The 16,197-nt window shown below is 37.8% G+C and overlaps 1 protein-coding gene across 1 annotated transcript in view; it reads left to right on the forward strand.

Moving 5' to 3' along the window:
• Nucleotides 1–16,197, forward strand: part of Neto1 (neuropilin and tolloid like 1) — a 129,119-nt gene that overhangs the window by 4,150 nt on the left and 108,772 nt on the right. The window contains exon 4 of the mRNA XM_059246249.1: nt 5,130–5,378. Within this exon, the coding sequence (XP_059102232.1) occupies nt 5,130–5,378 (249 nt within the window). The remainder of the gene's footprint in view (nt 1–5,129; nt 5,379–16,197) is intronic.

Here is a 16,197-nt window from a genome sequence, read left to right on the forward strand (position 1 = left end):
GGAGTTTGAGCCAATCAGGGGCTTTGAGGTTTACCTAAGATTACTGGAGCAGGAAAAAGAAGAGAGAACTATGATGTTATCCTTCATTGTTTATGTGTATCCAGGTGGTAGTCCTCTTTTTTATAGAACACCTTGTACTGAAGTGCAGAGAAGTGGTAAGCTGGCGATACCTGGCCTTCTACACAGGTCAAGAGAGGAATGGGTAGGAGGGAGATGATCCTAAAAAGGAGATCTGTAGTCTAGGAGTCAAACCTATAGACATTCACAAGTTAATTGTAGGCAATGGAATAGCACTGAAGGAATTCAGAGAACTAATGAGGTGAGACTTTAGTAGGAAAGTAACTGAAGGAAAAGAATGCCAACCAAAGAGCTACTGAAGACAGCTAAATAAAACAGAGAAAACCTGAAGGAACGATATTGGCAGGGGTGACAGAGCAAATGGAGGAAACAAAATGTCTTCAAGAAACCGAGATTCAGATGATTGGGTGGGAAACGGTAAAACAGGATTTATAAAACGTTGATGTCGTCATTGTTGACATTTTATGGGTAGCTCCTGGAGAGAATAAATGTGTGGAATTTTAGTTTGATGGAGAGATCTATGCTGATTCTTCATATTTATAGGATATAAATACAGAAATTGTTAGTGAGGATTTCATATGAATAAAAATATCAGAAGGAGGCATTTAGAACACTAATATTTCAACTTATTAAAAATGTCTTGGGCTTTCCTTAGGTTGCCAATTTCTTTGGAAGTAGAGGTTCAGGCACCATCTGATTTTGAAATCATTCCACTATGTTTCAGCAACACCCAGTGCACTGGAGTAACATGAATAAAGAGAGGCTGGGGATGTTTCAGGGGCATAACATGCTGGGAATGAACAAAACAGGGAGACCTGGAGGGCTCTCAGAAGGAGCTTCAGATGATCAGGGAATAAGGAGAGATGTTATGGAGCTGGTGTAGATGAGATTCAAGAATCAGTGGTTTTCCAAGTGACAGTTGTTACAAAAAAAATGAGGCAAACACACATATGTGTTTATTGTATGAAGCAATCAAGAGTCTGCTTGTGACTTTAGGATGAGCACAGTGATTAACACAGTGATGGAGAGAACCACCTCTCAGTCAGTAGAAGATTGAGGGAAGACAGTACTTGTAGGGCAGGGCATGGGAAGGCGCAATAAACTGGTGGGTTTTTTTTTAATGAGGAAAATTATACATTTTTATCTCTAGAAAAAAATCAGTTGATCAGTAGAAAATAGATGAATTTAAAGTAGAGAAAAAGCATTTTTTAAGTTGTTGATGCAATGTAGAATTCCTGGAAGACAGTCTCAATGAAGGATTGTCTAGGTGAGGTTAGTTTGTAGATATATCTGTGAGGGATTTTTCACAAGTGGGTAAACTGAGGTGAGAAGACCATCCTGAGAGTGGAGGGCTTTCTTTCTTTCTTTCTTTTTAAGAGATTTTCTATTCATTTTATATATCAACCACAGATTCCTCTGTCCTCCCTCCTCCCACCCCCAAGCCTTCCCACCCAACCAACCCCCCATTCCCACCTCCTCCAAGGCAAGGTCTCCCATGGGGTGTCAGCAGAGCCTGGTACATTCAATTGAGGCAGGTCCAAGCCCCTCCTCCCTGCACCAAGGCTGCAAAGTGTCTCACCATAGGCACTAGGTTCCAAAAAGCCGGTTCATGCACCATGATGGAATCCTCATCCAGTGACTGATGGAGGCAGATGCAGAGATCCACGGCCAATTCCCAGACGGAGCTCCAGGAGTCCAAACGATGAGAGAGAGCAAGAGACATCAAGACCATGATTGAAAGCAGTACAGAGACAACTAGCCAAACTAGTGGAAACACATGAACTGTGGACCAATAGCTAAGGAGCCCCCATGGTACTGGACTAGGCCCTCTGGATAAGTGAGACAGTTGTTTAGCTTGAACTGTTTACAGGGCATTGTTTCTCTGCACGGCTCTCAACTGCAAAAGCAAAGAGCCATTAGTTTATGCTCTCTGCTCCTGTGGGTATAATGTCACTCGTTGCTTCAGGTTCCTGCTGCCTTGATGTTCTCCCACGATGAGGGATTTAACTTGGAAATTTGAGTTAAACATTTTCTCATTCTTGTTGCTTCTGCCAGACTATTGTATAATAGCAACAAGAAACAAAGCTAAGAGAGATTGATCAATGGCCTCGTTGCTTAAGATAAGACAAGATATGGTTAAAAAAATCAGGTAAGCTCACAGTCATGGAAAGCAATATCCTTTCGTGGATTTCAGATGGTATCAGCACTCCTTCTGTTTAGGGAGGTACCTGGCATGTATATCAAATGAGTTTGCATGGGCACCATATCACAAGAGGCTGAGAGCGATGGAAATCTGAAGAAACTTGAGTGTCAGCTGAACATCAGCTAGAGGAAGGAGAATGAGAGTCTGTGAATATAACAAGGTGAAGATGAAGAAAAAGTGAGTTTATGAAGCTGGACCCTGACAGATTCAGTTAACCCACACTGCAACCACCCATTTGTGCATCTATGGTAACAACTCTGGGTAGAGTATTCACTTTTTAACAAGTTATTTGGTATTTTCTAAAATTCAGCTCATGAAACTTTCTTACATGGGCTGATGGGTAGTTAATTTCAGCATGCTAGGTAAAAGGAAAATCAACTGTGCGTGTGTAACATGTTCTACAGGAGCTGCATAAGGGCATTATGCTGGAAAAGAGTGGTGCATTTGTCCGTGTTGGGTAGAGTACAAGCCACAAGAAAAATGAAGATAAGAATAAGTATATTCTTTACACACAATGGCTCTTTATTTCCTGGTAGAGGATACAGGTGGATATACATTGATAGATGACATACTGAATGCTAAGTAAAATAGCACAAGACAGTACTTTTGACTTTTTTCTCTCCTTAGCCATATAGTATTTGTAGCTTAAAAAAAAATGCCCAGAGCCAGGAGATGTTGGCACATGCCTTTAATCACAGCACTCTGCCAGAGGCGGAGGCAGTGAGTTCAAGGCCAGCCTGGTCTGCAAAGTGAGTGAGTTCCAGGACGAACCAGAACTGTTACACAGAGAAACCCTGTCTCGGAAAAAAAAAAAAAAAAGAAAGAATGAAAGAAAGAAAGAAAGAAAGAAAGAAAGGAAGGAAGGAAGGAAGGAAGGAAGGAAGGAAGGAAGAAATGCCTGAATCACTGCAGTACTTTATGTTCCCTTGAATCTCCCTCTAACTTATTAAAGAGCAGATCTACAAGCAAGTTTACAGTGTAGAGTAATAAGGAACTCAAGTAATACATTTAAAGCTATGTTTGTAAACAGATCCTCATTCTTAAACACTTATCTTTATATTTGTAGAGTAATAAGCTGGGTAGAAAACAGAATTTCTCAGATAGTTTTAAAAGATATTTTTAATTCAAAAGTTTTAAGCATTGAATGGAAATTTCACAACTCTGTCATACCTCCTCTGTCTGTTAACCTTTGTAATATATACTAATGTCAGATAAAAATGTGGCTTGAGTTGTAAATTTCTCTTTTCAGTAGGCAAAGAGTCAGGAATGTTTATAAGAATTAAAACTATTTTGGAGAAAAAATCTTTAAACATAAGCTGACCTCGTTGCTATTGATTTTTAATTTTAGACTTGGATAGCAGTAAATTTATATTTTATTACAAAAATCTCCAGTTCTAAGTTATCACATATCTCCATTTTATATAAATCATTGGCATCCATGCCTGTACAAGTTTAATTTTTAGGTGATCAATGGTGGTGATCAATATACATTTAAGAAACAGTGGAGCCGGATAGCAGATATTCAGAATGGTTACTGATCACATAGGCAGCAAGTTTTACTGTACCAAAGATTTTGGAAGAGTTAGTCCATGCAGAAGGTCAGATAGCAAGGAAGCTCTTCTCAGAGGCTTCAAGGAAGCAGTGGTTCCTGGCCTGTGTACTGATATTCCAGACAATGTTATGTCTGTTATGGATATCCTGGCTGAGTATTACAGGAATTGCCTTTACTACTGTTTTGGCCATGAAAGGGAACAGAGTGAAGGAATATTAAAATATGTACTAGTGTGGTGACTTACATGGTTGCTAGGCTTATCAGATTCTCCTGTTTTTCAGAGAGCTATAGAAACATTGATGAAGGCAAACTAATTTTTAATTTACTCAATATAATATTGAAAAAAACCACAATGGCGTATATTGTGCTTAAGTACCAAGAAAAGAAGACAAATAAGGTTCTTGTCTTTAATGAACAGACTGAGAGAAGATTTCCTCTAAACAAGAGTGTCTAGGAGAGCTGGAGATGTGGCTTAGCTGTGGAGCATTCCCCTATCATGTGTCAGTCCCTGATTTCAATCACTTGCATAGAAAAAGCGAAATAAAAGCAAATGGTAGGAAACAGGCAAATGAAACCCTCACTCAATAAAGAGGGTTAAACTGTAGTTGTCTAGACAGGGGAGAGAGTGAGCAAAACAAGTGTACTCCAGCTGCAGAGGGCATTTTGTGTTAGGAAACAAGACATGCGCCAAGTGCCTTGAGTTTGGGGGCTCTGGGGTGATGAGGTCATGGAAGCAGGACTTCCTCAAGGCCTTTATCTGTCAAGTGCATTGGTCTGTGGTTCAGCTGGGGAGACTACTACTGGAGTTCAAGTTGAGAATGATGAAATCACATTGGATTTCTGCGATGATTACCTTGTATATGCACTTGGATCTCATCAAGACACCTGGTTGTAACTACTTGAGTGGTTGCGTAACTGCCTGAAGGATAATTTCTGAGTGCTTTCTGGCATTAAAACTGAACACTGGAGTTTATAAGAAAAGAGAGAACTATACCCTCCACCTTCTAAATGAGTTAACAAATAGCATTGCTAAGCTGGTGTTGGCTCCATCTTAGTCATTTCATGTTACAATAGCATATTGTGCAAAGTCATCAGTTTTAAAGGCCAACTTTTAGGTGTTCTTTAATGAAAATATCTCTAGACTGCTAAGCATCTCCTTTCTTTGTATTTCCATGTGACTCTTCTACAGACTTCTATTGAACAGTATACAAATAGAACCTGACATAGAATCAGTTAATCAGCCTCAAGATTTAAGAAACTGCTTTCTACATATAATCTGTCTTTTGTTTTCTACAGCTGCCCCAAGGCAGTGCATTGAACTCTACTTTGATGAAAAATACTCAATTGAACCATCTTGGGAGTGCAAATTTGATCATATTGAAGTTCGAGATGGACCTTTTGGCTTTTCTCCAATAATCGGAAGGTTTTGTGGACAACAGAATCCACCTGTAATAAAATCTAGTGGAAGATTTCTGTGGATTAAATTTTTTGCTGATGGCGAGTTGGAGTCTATGGGATTTTCAGCACGATATAATTTCACACCTGGTAAGTAGAAGCTTGTTCTCAATTTTTTTTCTTACCCCCTCCTTTTACTTCTCTATTTTCATAGTACAATTTTTTCTTAAGATGTTAAAATTTTTCAGTGAAATTTCAAGTTATGCTTAAAAATTCAATCTATAACCCCCTTTCTTTTTGCTTCACAAATTCTGGAAAAAATCTTGAATCTTAGCTACCATTAAGCAGGCAAGAAATGAATCAGAACTCTATGTGGTCATCAGAAACACAACTAAATTGAATTCCATTGTATTGAAATGTGTAATTTGAGACACAATCTATAATATGGAGATCAATTATAGGTAGGATCTCACTAAACTTGAAAAGACAATTGTAATACAATAACATATATCCATCAAAATGATTTTTAAGAACTTGAAAATGAAAATATATTTGTTTCGAAAATTATTATTTTTAAGAGAAATGCATCCTTCTATACAATAGCCTAATTTTCTTTAAAAAACATGAAAATCTTTCAGAGGTTTGAGGGAAAGAAAAGTGAGGCCTGTGGGAGTTAGTAATCATAAAATTATTCGTCTTATGTCAAGTTTCACCAAATGTTTAAAGGATTCTGTGATATTGACTGGCTCATTTTATGAAAAATAAACCTCATTACTACAAATATATATTATCATATTCTTAAACCCACAAATCATTCCGTACACATTGATGGATATTTGATGAACTGAAGCCAATTTTTTCTACTTGATGAAAATCATTCAAATTACACACAACATGTAACTTACATGTGGTGATAGGCTTCTCACTTTGTATGTGTTGTTTTGCTCCAGTTATAATAGGCAACAAGAAACATGGAATGTAGGGAAAATCTTTGAAGCTATGATTTCATGTTGTAGAAGTAGAGTGCTGAAGGATAGCTAAGTGGTAGAGTGTGTTTGCTTAGCTTAAGAGAGGCTCTGGCCTTAATCTCCAGTACCCCAAAAGAAAATAATTACATACATAGAAACTTAATATAAATAGGGCTTTGTGGAACAAAATATTCATAACTCTGAAGATAATTGACATATAATTTAGGATTGTTTACATTATGTCATATAATGTTGGTTAAATAATTCAGATATTAAATGTGTCATGTGGATTAACCTTAAATATTATAATAGTTCATAACAACACTGTGTGATTGTGGTTCTTGAATATGTTTTATTAACTTTAGACTGCACATGGAAACCACGGATATTTTATGAGCCTAATGAAACTAATTTGGCATGTTTCAAAAAGATATGAACATGTATACTATTTTCTCTAGCATATTATTTGTGCTGTATTTTTAAATGTGTTTTTTTTTTGGGGGGGTAACTGACAATTTTGAATATAACCTATAACTAAAAATGTTTACATGAGGAAGGGTTTTATAAGTGTATTTGCATTATTAGTTTGTTGATCGTGAGCATCATGTCTTGGGTTTCAAAGTATCCTCTCCTAAAGATTGTGACATCGGTCAGAACTTTTTACCAACGTAGCAATGTCCCTTACACTGCTAGCTTCTTGTGGCATAACATAAGTGGTGGCATCTCTCTGTTATCCCAGGGTTTTAGAAGTCATAGTGGGACCTAAGTGTCAGTTGGAGCTACATCCTTTCTGTCTGATACAATATTTTATCATCAGGGAAACTCGGTTAGAAGGCACCTCAGGAAAAAAAAATCTCAGAAATCTAGACTGAGCTAACAATGGACTTAGGTTTCTGTTTTTACTGGATAAATGAGGGTAAATGCAAAAGAGAATCTGCTGTTAGCAGAGGAGAGACAATAGGACCATAAGAGGAGAACCTGCAATGTTTTATGATATCAGAAGATATATCACCAAAGCCCTTGCCACTGTGGCAAAGCAAACAGCAGCTCTTTCCATAAAAGGGTGTGGCTGAGGAGAGAGAGCCAGTGTGGGAATCGGCAGAGGGCAGGGATTTGTGAATGTTCGGACAGCATTTCAGTCCTGAGCCCATCTGCCTTAGCTGTCAGTTAGCTTTAAATTTTATTTGGTAGTTTGACTTACATGGTGAGCTGGGGAAACTGAGGAAGGAAGAGTTCCTCAGGTTGATTTCATGATTTTAGGTATAAAGTACTGTATAAGTAAGTCATCTTGCCACCAAAGTAGAACTAAAGTGAAGTAGCAGGGTTAACTCACCAGCTCTAGGACTGGAATCTTGGTCAGTTGGGGGTGTGGGGGGGGAACACCAACTTTAGGACCAGGCAAGGTCTCCAGGTATGGTTTTATTTATTATTTTTCATGCCATTTACCTTAGACATAATCTATAATATTTTATCTTTTACTACATTATTTTATAAAAATAAAGATAGTATTGTTCAGAATTGTTTGAATATAAGTTAACCAACATATAGTTATGAATTTGAGTTTTTTAAATGTTATTTGAAAGATCTCAATTGTCCCATAGCCAGATTTCTTTTTACAAGTGGATCAGCTCAGGGCTGGAAAGATGGCTCAGTGCAGTGGTTAAGAGCACTGGTTGCTCTTCAGAGGTCCCAGGTTCAATTCCCAGCACCCACATGGCATCTCACAACTGTAGCTCCAGTTTCAGGGTATCTGACCCCTTTATCCAGACATACATGCAGGCAAAATGTCATTGTACATGAAATGAAAATGAATAAATCATTAAAAATGAATCAGATTAAATGTTCTCTAAAATGAGGATATTTTGATGTTATTGGGAAAACAAATGTCCTAGACAATTTCAAAATACACACTCCATCTCTGCTCTTTGTGGTCTTTGTGTATGCACCAAAATATGAAAAATTAGTCCTTATGTTTAGATTACTTACTTGGGCCCAAGCCACTATAGGAGAAGTTGTAGTTATTTATGATGATAGTGACAAAATATATCCAGGAAGACACAACCACAAGATCAGGTGACTTATGCTCTGCAATCTAAAATCTGAATTTTAATATTGAAGTCTGAAAAACTTGGTTTCCACACACTGAACGGAGTGCACATTTATTTATTAGGAGTGAATCACATTTGCCAAGCTAACAAGATTTGTATGTGTGTGGTGTGTGTGTGTGTGTGTGTGTGTGTGTGTGCACATTTATGTCTGTTATACAATAAGTCATATATGAATATACCTAGACAGCACATCAATATGTATACAAATGGGTACATTTTCAGTTCAGCTTTTAGGATCACAGAGTGCAATGTTTCCTAGGTGCAACCATACCTGTGTATTCAGATTACTGTCAGGAGATTACATGCATGGGAAATCTTTGAGCAGTCTGTTTTGAAGCTGAGTTGCATAATTGATACATTTAACAACACTGAGCAAGGGTACTTGGTGTTTCATCACTAAAATGAGGATGAAGTTTTCCTTGGCTGCTTCAGAACTCTAACTCCCATTGGTTTGTTCCCCGGTCCTCTCCTTTCTGGCTTCCTGCTTTCATGTTTTCCTTGCTACTTTGCTACTTTGTGTCTTCACTCAGCTCCAAAATTGTTTCTGTTTCCTAAGATCTGAGGGTCTGACTTTCTTTTCTAATCATTTCAAAAATAAAATAAATAGCCCTTTCATCTGTAGCTCCTGCTGGCCCTAGTGTCTAGGCTTTAGAATTCACAGTGATGTCTGAAAATCAGTTAACCAGAACTCGTGCATGGACAGGGAGGATAGGAAGTCAGCCAATAAAAATACCAGGGAAATCGTTTTGAGGAAGGTGTTCTGTTTTTCCTACCCATTTTAATGGTTCTTTACTTTTTAGTTCTCTGATGGTTATTTTGGGTGACTGTGTCAGCATTCAGTCACTCAGGCCTTGAGAACATGGATGAATCACCTGGGACAGTAGTCTAGCATGCATAAGAATTACTTTCAGGATGAGGGCGTAATCAACTAGTTCAAATTCTAGGGTCTGCAAAAAACAGCATGCAGCTTCAAGAAGGGCCAGTGGATTCAGAGAGGATTAACACAGGGAAATTTTCCCTGCATCCTGAGTGGTGAGTGTACATCAGAAATAGAGTTTCTGGCTTCCATGAACAGAGCTAAGTGGCTGTGGATGTGGTGTCACATACATTTAATCCCAGCACTAAGGAGGCAGAAGCAAGTAGATATCTGTGAGTTCAAGGACAGCCTGGTACATAGCAAACTCCATGCCAGTCAAGGCTACAGAGAGAAACCTTGTCTCAATAAAACAAACTTAAATACCAGAGCTAAGTACTTAGACATGAAAAACATTAAGAACTACAAGTTGTAAAATATGATACGATACAGCCAATTCAACAAGAAACCATATTAAACATATAAACATGTGCACTGTTAGAGAACTGTACTATGTTCTCATTTAACATGTTGTGTCGTTAAAACTACTTAAACAAAGCAGTGAATAAAGTCAAACAACTAGTAATACTTATAAAGCCTTGACTAAAACTGTAGCAATATACATCAAATTTATAAGAATGGATACCCCAGGCATGAAATGGCAGGAGAAAGAATGGTCTTAGAGCCAGAGAGAACCAGACTAAAATTTGACTTAGGTTTATCAGTACACTTAAAGATCCTTCTAAAAAAGATTTTATATTTTTGGTATTTTTGCATAAGCAAACCATTTAAAATAAAAATACAAAGAGAAACTACGGCAGCTAAATTGCTTTAAGTGAAGAATGTTGTTTCTCTATTCTACATTTTGTAAATTCAACCTGAGAAAGTCTTTGGAGCCAGGAATAACGCTTCCTCACAGCCAGATGCCTTCTTGGCGTGGTTTCCTTTGCCACTAGAAAATCTAACTTCAACAGTGAAGCCGTAACAATCCCGTTGGACCTCCAAGACCAGTGGCATTACCCAGAGACTCTTTAATCCATCAGAGTGCAGGAAAACATCCCAGAGGTCAGATGTCTATGGAAGGCAATCTTTCCTCCCCTCAGTTACATGTATGTTTTGCTAATCTTTTACTTTGCTTTCTAATGAAGAAAGTTTTTTTTTTCTGCTATTTTCAGAACAAGAAGGGTAAACATACAGAATCTTGCACTTTTCATGATTTTTTTCCTATACTATTCTCAAGAGAAGTTACACACATCCTACTAAAGAAGCTTAGCTAAAGGAGTACTGCCACAGAGGTGAGGCTGAGTTAGTCATTCCCATTGAAGTGAGTAGAGTTTTAAATACTTCGGGATGATTATGATACTTTGTACTTAAATAGCACCTTTCATCTGAAGAGCTCAAAGTCTTAGGACAGTTGGCTGATTCCTATTCTCCCTCAAATTGCATGCTGATTGACTTCAAAGGCATTGCAAAGAGTACACTGTGGTGGAGAGTTTTAAACCAAGCATTTCAAAAATATCTCTATTCACAGTAGATGAAATGTACTATTAAGTTGAAATAGCTTTGCATTTAATGTTGTCTTAATTATTTGGTACAACTTTATTCTCCTGCAGAGTGAATGAATATTCACTTAACTACTTTGAAAGTTTCTAACTTTCTTTAACAATTTAGATTTATTAATATTTGAGAATTTTATAAACGAATACAGTATTTACATCATCTTCATACCCCCCAACTCCTCTAGTATTCCTGCCCCCACTATCTGTCAAATTTATAACATCTTCTTTAATTATTTTTACATACATGTGCATGCACATAGACATATATCCACACATGTATGTAGATATACATACAACCTGCTGAGTACACTTTGTTGCTCTTATATAGATTGCTTGTGGAAAACTGACTCCTCTCAGCTGACAGAGGTCATCATTTAGGAATGGATAATTACAGTTCTGATATCTATTCTGACATGATGGAAAAATAATTTCCTCTAATGGTCAGTTTGAATTTTACCTAAAAGAAAGAAACTTTGCGTGTCTAAGATTTATAGTATAAAATTCTTTTTAACATAGAAACTGAAGATAACATAACTTCAGATTAGTTAGTGTTATCTTTCAAACCATTGTGTTTACAATGTTGCCCCAAACTAGTCTCATTTCACCTTAGGAGTGGCTGTGGAATGCAAACTTTAAGGAGTAGCATCACACTTCCTTTCAAGGCATATTTTTTTTTGAAGAAGAAGAAGCAAAAGACAAAACTTATAGCACAATAACAAAATTTTAAATGTGGAGCAGGTTGCATTGATGTTCATGTGAGACTCCTCTCTTCAATTCCTGCTTCTCACTCATCCAGGCCGTTGACTGGTTCAGCTCATCAATAGCTTGTGGAGGACTCAGCCTGAGAGATGGGGGAATGTCAGAGGAAAGAAACTGCGGCTTGGTCTAGGTGGGTGTACAGGAGAGAACTTGAGAGTGGGAGAGAGACTTTCCAGGATTAGCTCCCATCTGTGCAGAGAACACCAAAAGCAATATAAAAGGAAAGAGAAGATTGCTGAGCAGTTTCCTGTACAATAAAGATGTTGTCAGTTTGTCTTCAGGACAGACAGTGTCCAGGTGCAAGCCTGTTTTTTGCAGTTATTGGTGGTTTAAGTTGGAGCGAAAGCTTGAAACATGGTATATCCTGCATGGAACCACAGAGGCCCCAACATGGTTGTATATATTCTTTGGATTAGAAAAATGCTTTAGGGTTTCTTTCACTAGTTCCTTCATAAATAAATAAGGAAAGAAAGAAGTTAGGAAAAAAGAAAGGAAGGAAGCAGAGAGAGAAAGAGAGAGGAAAGAAGGAAGGAAGAAAGAAAGAAAGAAAGAAAGAAAGAAAGAAAGAAAGAAAGAAAGAAAGAAAGAAAGAAAGAAAAAGAAAGAAAGAAAGAAAGAAAGAAAGAAAGAAAAAGAAAGGAGAAACTGTCAGCAGAAACCATGTGGAAGTCCATGATCTGTGCTACTGCTTGCTGTAAAGGACACAGAAGCTACTTTTGCAGTGGTGTTGATGACTGCAGATGCAAGCCGAGAAAGAGAGACATAGAAAGCTCCTGTGACAACGCCCCTGACAATAAAAAGCATCAGCCTAGACAGGAAACCATTGAAGAGAACTCTTAAAATTGTTATAAGGATGCTGAATTGCACAGTTGAGGGCTTCTGTCAGGGTGCCGATGGAGAAGGCTTCAGTTTTTTATTTTTTTAAGGGCCTGGCTACTGGGAGTCTGATCATGCTCCAGTGCATATGTGTGCAACACAAATTGGACTTGTGTTAGTTCGTTTTCTTTCTTTCTGTCTTTCTTTCTTTCTTTTCTTCCTCTTCTTCCTCTTCTTCTCCTTCTTTTTGCAATGGGGAGGTCACAAGGGTAGCAGGCAGACCTGAGAGAAATGGGAAGTGAGTGGAATCTGGGTGTTTGATATGAAATTTCTAAATAATCAATAAAAATATTGTGCTGGAAAAAAAATAAAGAAAAGTAGAAGCCAGAGGGCTTGAGAGAACATGCTGCCTGGTCCATGAACTCTGCCTAGACATGGAGCTCTCCCTTGCTTATCAGTTTATGTAACACTGTGCTGACATGCCTTCTGCAAAAGAGTAGAGATGATGACTCTAATGTTATCACATATTGAGATTACTTTTAGTGCAGCTATATTAAGACATTTAATTATAGAAAACTACAGTACCATCTCATAATTTCCTGCTATCACTTGAAGAATTTACTTTTTTTCATTTTGTCAGAAATGTCTTTCAACTAACAATGGTTTCTTGCCTCCCCTCTTCATCTCTTAAACTTTATGCCTTCTCTACCCAACTCATCATGAAGTAGGTAGCTGCTTTCTTGTTCATCTCTAGTATTTGTTAGTGCTGACATGATTCTTTGTGTATATAGCCCTCTGTTGAAACTTGTGCCTCGCACATTAATACTTATGAGGAAAGTTGAAGTTTCTTCATTCAGGGGTAACTCAATTTTTTGCCCTTCATCCAACATGTCTCTCTGAGTTTTACTTGTGATGCTAGCTGCTAGCTGCTTTTAGTTACCGTACAGCACACCTTTTCCTAGAGCTACTGTAAGCAGCTCAGTGGAGAGAAGGCGGTATCGTCAAATCCCCTGGAGGAGGCTTAGAAGAAGGAGTGGGAACGCTTATTGAGTTATTGAAAAGAGGTCTGATAGGCTTAGTGGAAACCACACCTCCCCTAGCTATGAGATCACCTCTGCATCCAAACCTATCATCACATAACTAATATCTAGCCTCCATTTTAATTGTTAAGATCAGCAGCATCATTTAAAAAAGAATACTAAAGGAATTTGACCAAAGTTAATTGGAGAACACAGGCTTTCATTCTCCATTTTGGCACTTCCCGTGTCCAGGGATTTGTTTAGTTACAAGAGTTATTAGTATAATCTTTCCCAGAATCCTCTGTTTAACATTTAATTTGCCATTGCATATTTAAGGAACATACATTTCAATTTATGAATTTCATGTACATTTGCCTAAGGAAATATTTTTAAATCTTCATATTTAAAACATTGTCTTTCACAGCATTTCACAAACAGATTGAAACTTATTTTTAATTTAGCTGTATATGAAATCAGTTAAGGAATTATAAGGAAACAGTTTAATATTGTAATAACTAAGAGTGACTTTCTGTTTTAATGTTTGATGTCATTATAACTATGAAAGTCAAACTTGTATTTTTGGCGGGGCGGTGGTGGCGCACGCCTTTAATCCCAGCACTCGGGAGGCAGAGCCAGGCGGATCTCTGTGAGTTCGAGGCCAGCCTGGGCTACCAAGTGAGTTCCAGGAAAGGCGCAAAGCTACACAGAGAAACCCTGTCTCGAAAAAAAAAAATGTGCATCAAACTTGTATTTTTGTACTTAGAGAATCTACACATTAACTTGATTTCTATCCCACTTTTTTCCACTTATTTATTCACTGAATATTTCTGGTCCATTTTCTTGATCATAACAGTATAAATACAGTATGGTATAACTCTAGCAACCATGCAATTAATTCATTGATTAGAGCAATCTCTGTAGTAGACTAATAATCAGGTCATATGCTCTACCCTCAATATGTATTTGCAGAAATCCCTGGAATCCATGAGTGTGCTGTTACATGTCCAAGGGGAGCTAGAATCACATGCAATATTCAACATTATAGACATGTATCAGTCAAACTTAATATTTAGGAATGATCCTAGATCACGTGGGTGGGCACACCAAAGCTCAAGTTTCTTTTCTATGGAGTAAAAGTGGAGAAGATTGTGTGTCATGTGAGGTGATATAAAGAAGACTCCAGCTCCCTTTAAAGGAAGATGGAAGAGTAGCAAGGTGATGTATTGGGAAATTTCTAGAAATAGAAAATGACATGAAATGGAATATCTCCTATATCCCTCAAAAAGATCACAGACAACTCATTTCAGACTTCTGATATCCAAAAATGGAAAACAATACATTTGATTTGCTTAAAGCCACTACATCTGTGATAATTTATTCTCACAGCAGTGTGAGAAAAATAGTGGTTTTAGTACTTGGAAGTGAAGTATTACTATAAAATGTATTTTGAAAATGGTGTTGGAATCATCAGTGGTTAAAATCTAGAAGAATTTTGAGAAATATGTCAGAGAAAAAGTTTATTTTACTTGTGAACTATTAGAAGACACACGGTGTCATTGACTGTAGGAACTTCAGAGGTAAGTAAGTAAGGCTCATAGGAGAGAAAAGATTCATGCCTTACACAACATATACAACATAATAAGCAAATTACTGATGGAATATGATAACTAGGACTCACAGGAAATAAAGAGCATGAATATGGAAGTTGAGAGGTAAAGAGTCTCTGCTTTACTTAATCGGAAACTTAATGCAGTTATTTTCCGGACTTAGGTGTAAGGTAGAACTTTTAATGTTACTTACAGTTTTAAGAAATTCACTGTCAACTAAAATTTAGAGGGTCTTTGAATGCAATTAGAAAAGCTTGCCTTAAGGAAACAGGAAGTAAGAACTAACCGATGGGTTGGGGACATGACCCAATCAGTAAGTGCCTGCCATGTGTGCATAAGGGCCTAGATTTGATCACCAGAACTCACATTAAAAAAAAAAAGTTAGGCATGTGGAATGTTTGTGTAATTCTACTGCTTCAGTGATGGAGACAGGAGGAACCTCTGGGCCTGCTAACTTAGGCTTGGTGAGCTCCAGGAGGTGAGAAAGCATGTCTCCAAAAACAAGATGGGCGGCTGGCTCCTTACAAACACCACCACATTGTGTCCTGTATACACACATATGTATACACCTGCCAGTTCAGGGATATACAGCTACAGGCATTTGTGCCTTTATACACACACACACACACACACACACACACACACACATACACACACACACACACACACACATATGCAACACAGACACACAGACACACACATATGCAACACACACACACAGACACATACACTACTACTACTTCTACATGCACTATTACATGCACCATACCCCCCCATACACACACACACACACACACACACACACACACACACACACACACGCGAACACATGCGTACACATGCAAACTCATTTCAAACAACAGCAAAACTTGCTGGAATTTTTTTTTCTGATCTCATTACAAATTATTAAGTATTAAGGACCACAAACAATTCTTTAGAGAGATTTAGAGATACAATTCATGAATCACTTCAGTCATTGTGGCAGAAGCCAAAATTGAGGCTCAGAATCTAGGAAAGATCTGTAGAGGACATTTAGAGAGGAGTTGGATGAAGCCTGTGACATACACAGGAGACACGGTTGTTGAGAATATATACCAGCAGAAATATTACCTTCCTGAACTACAGGAGATAGAAGGAGAACAAAATGAAAGAAGATGCCCCACTCAGTGTTTCCAAACAAGAACTATGCCTCTGTAAACACTCAACTGGAATGTGCTTGGTGCAGTGGACTGAAAATGCAGATTCCATGGGTACAACAGGGCTTTCAGTTCAAAGAAAGA

The sequence above is a fragment of the Peromyscus eremicus genome, chromosome 19, assembly GCF_949786415.1.
Source record: "Peromyscus eremicus chromosome 19, PerEre_H2_v1, whole genome shotgun sequence".
Classification (NCBI taxonomy): Eukaryota; Metazoa; Chordata; class Mammalia; order Rodentia; family Cricetidae; genus Peromyscus; species Peromyscus eremicus.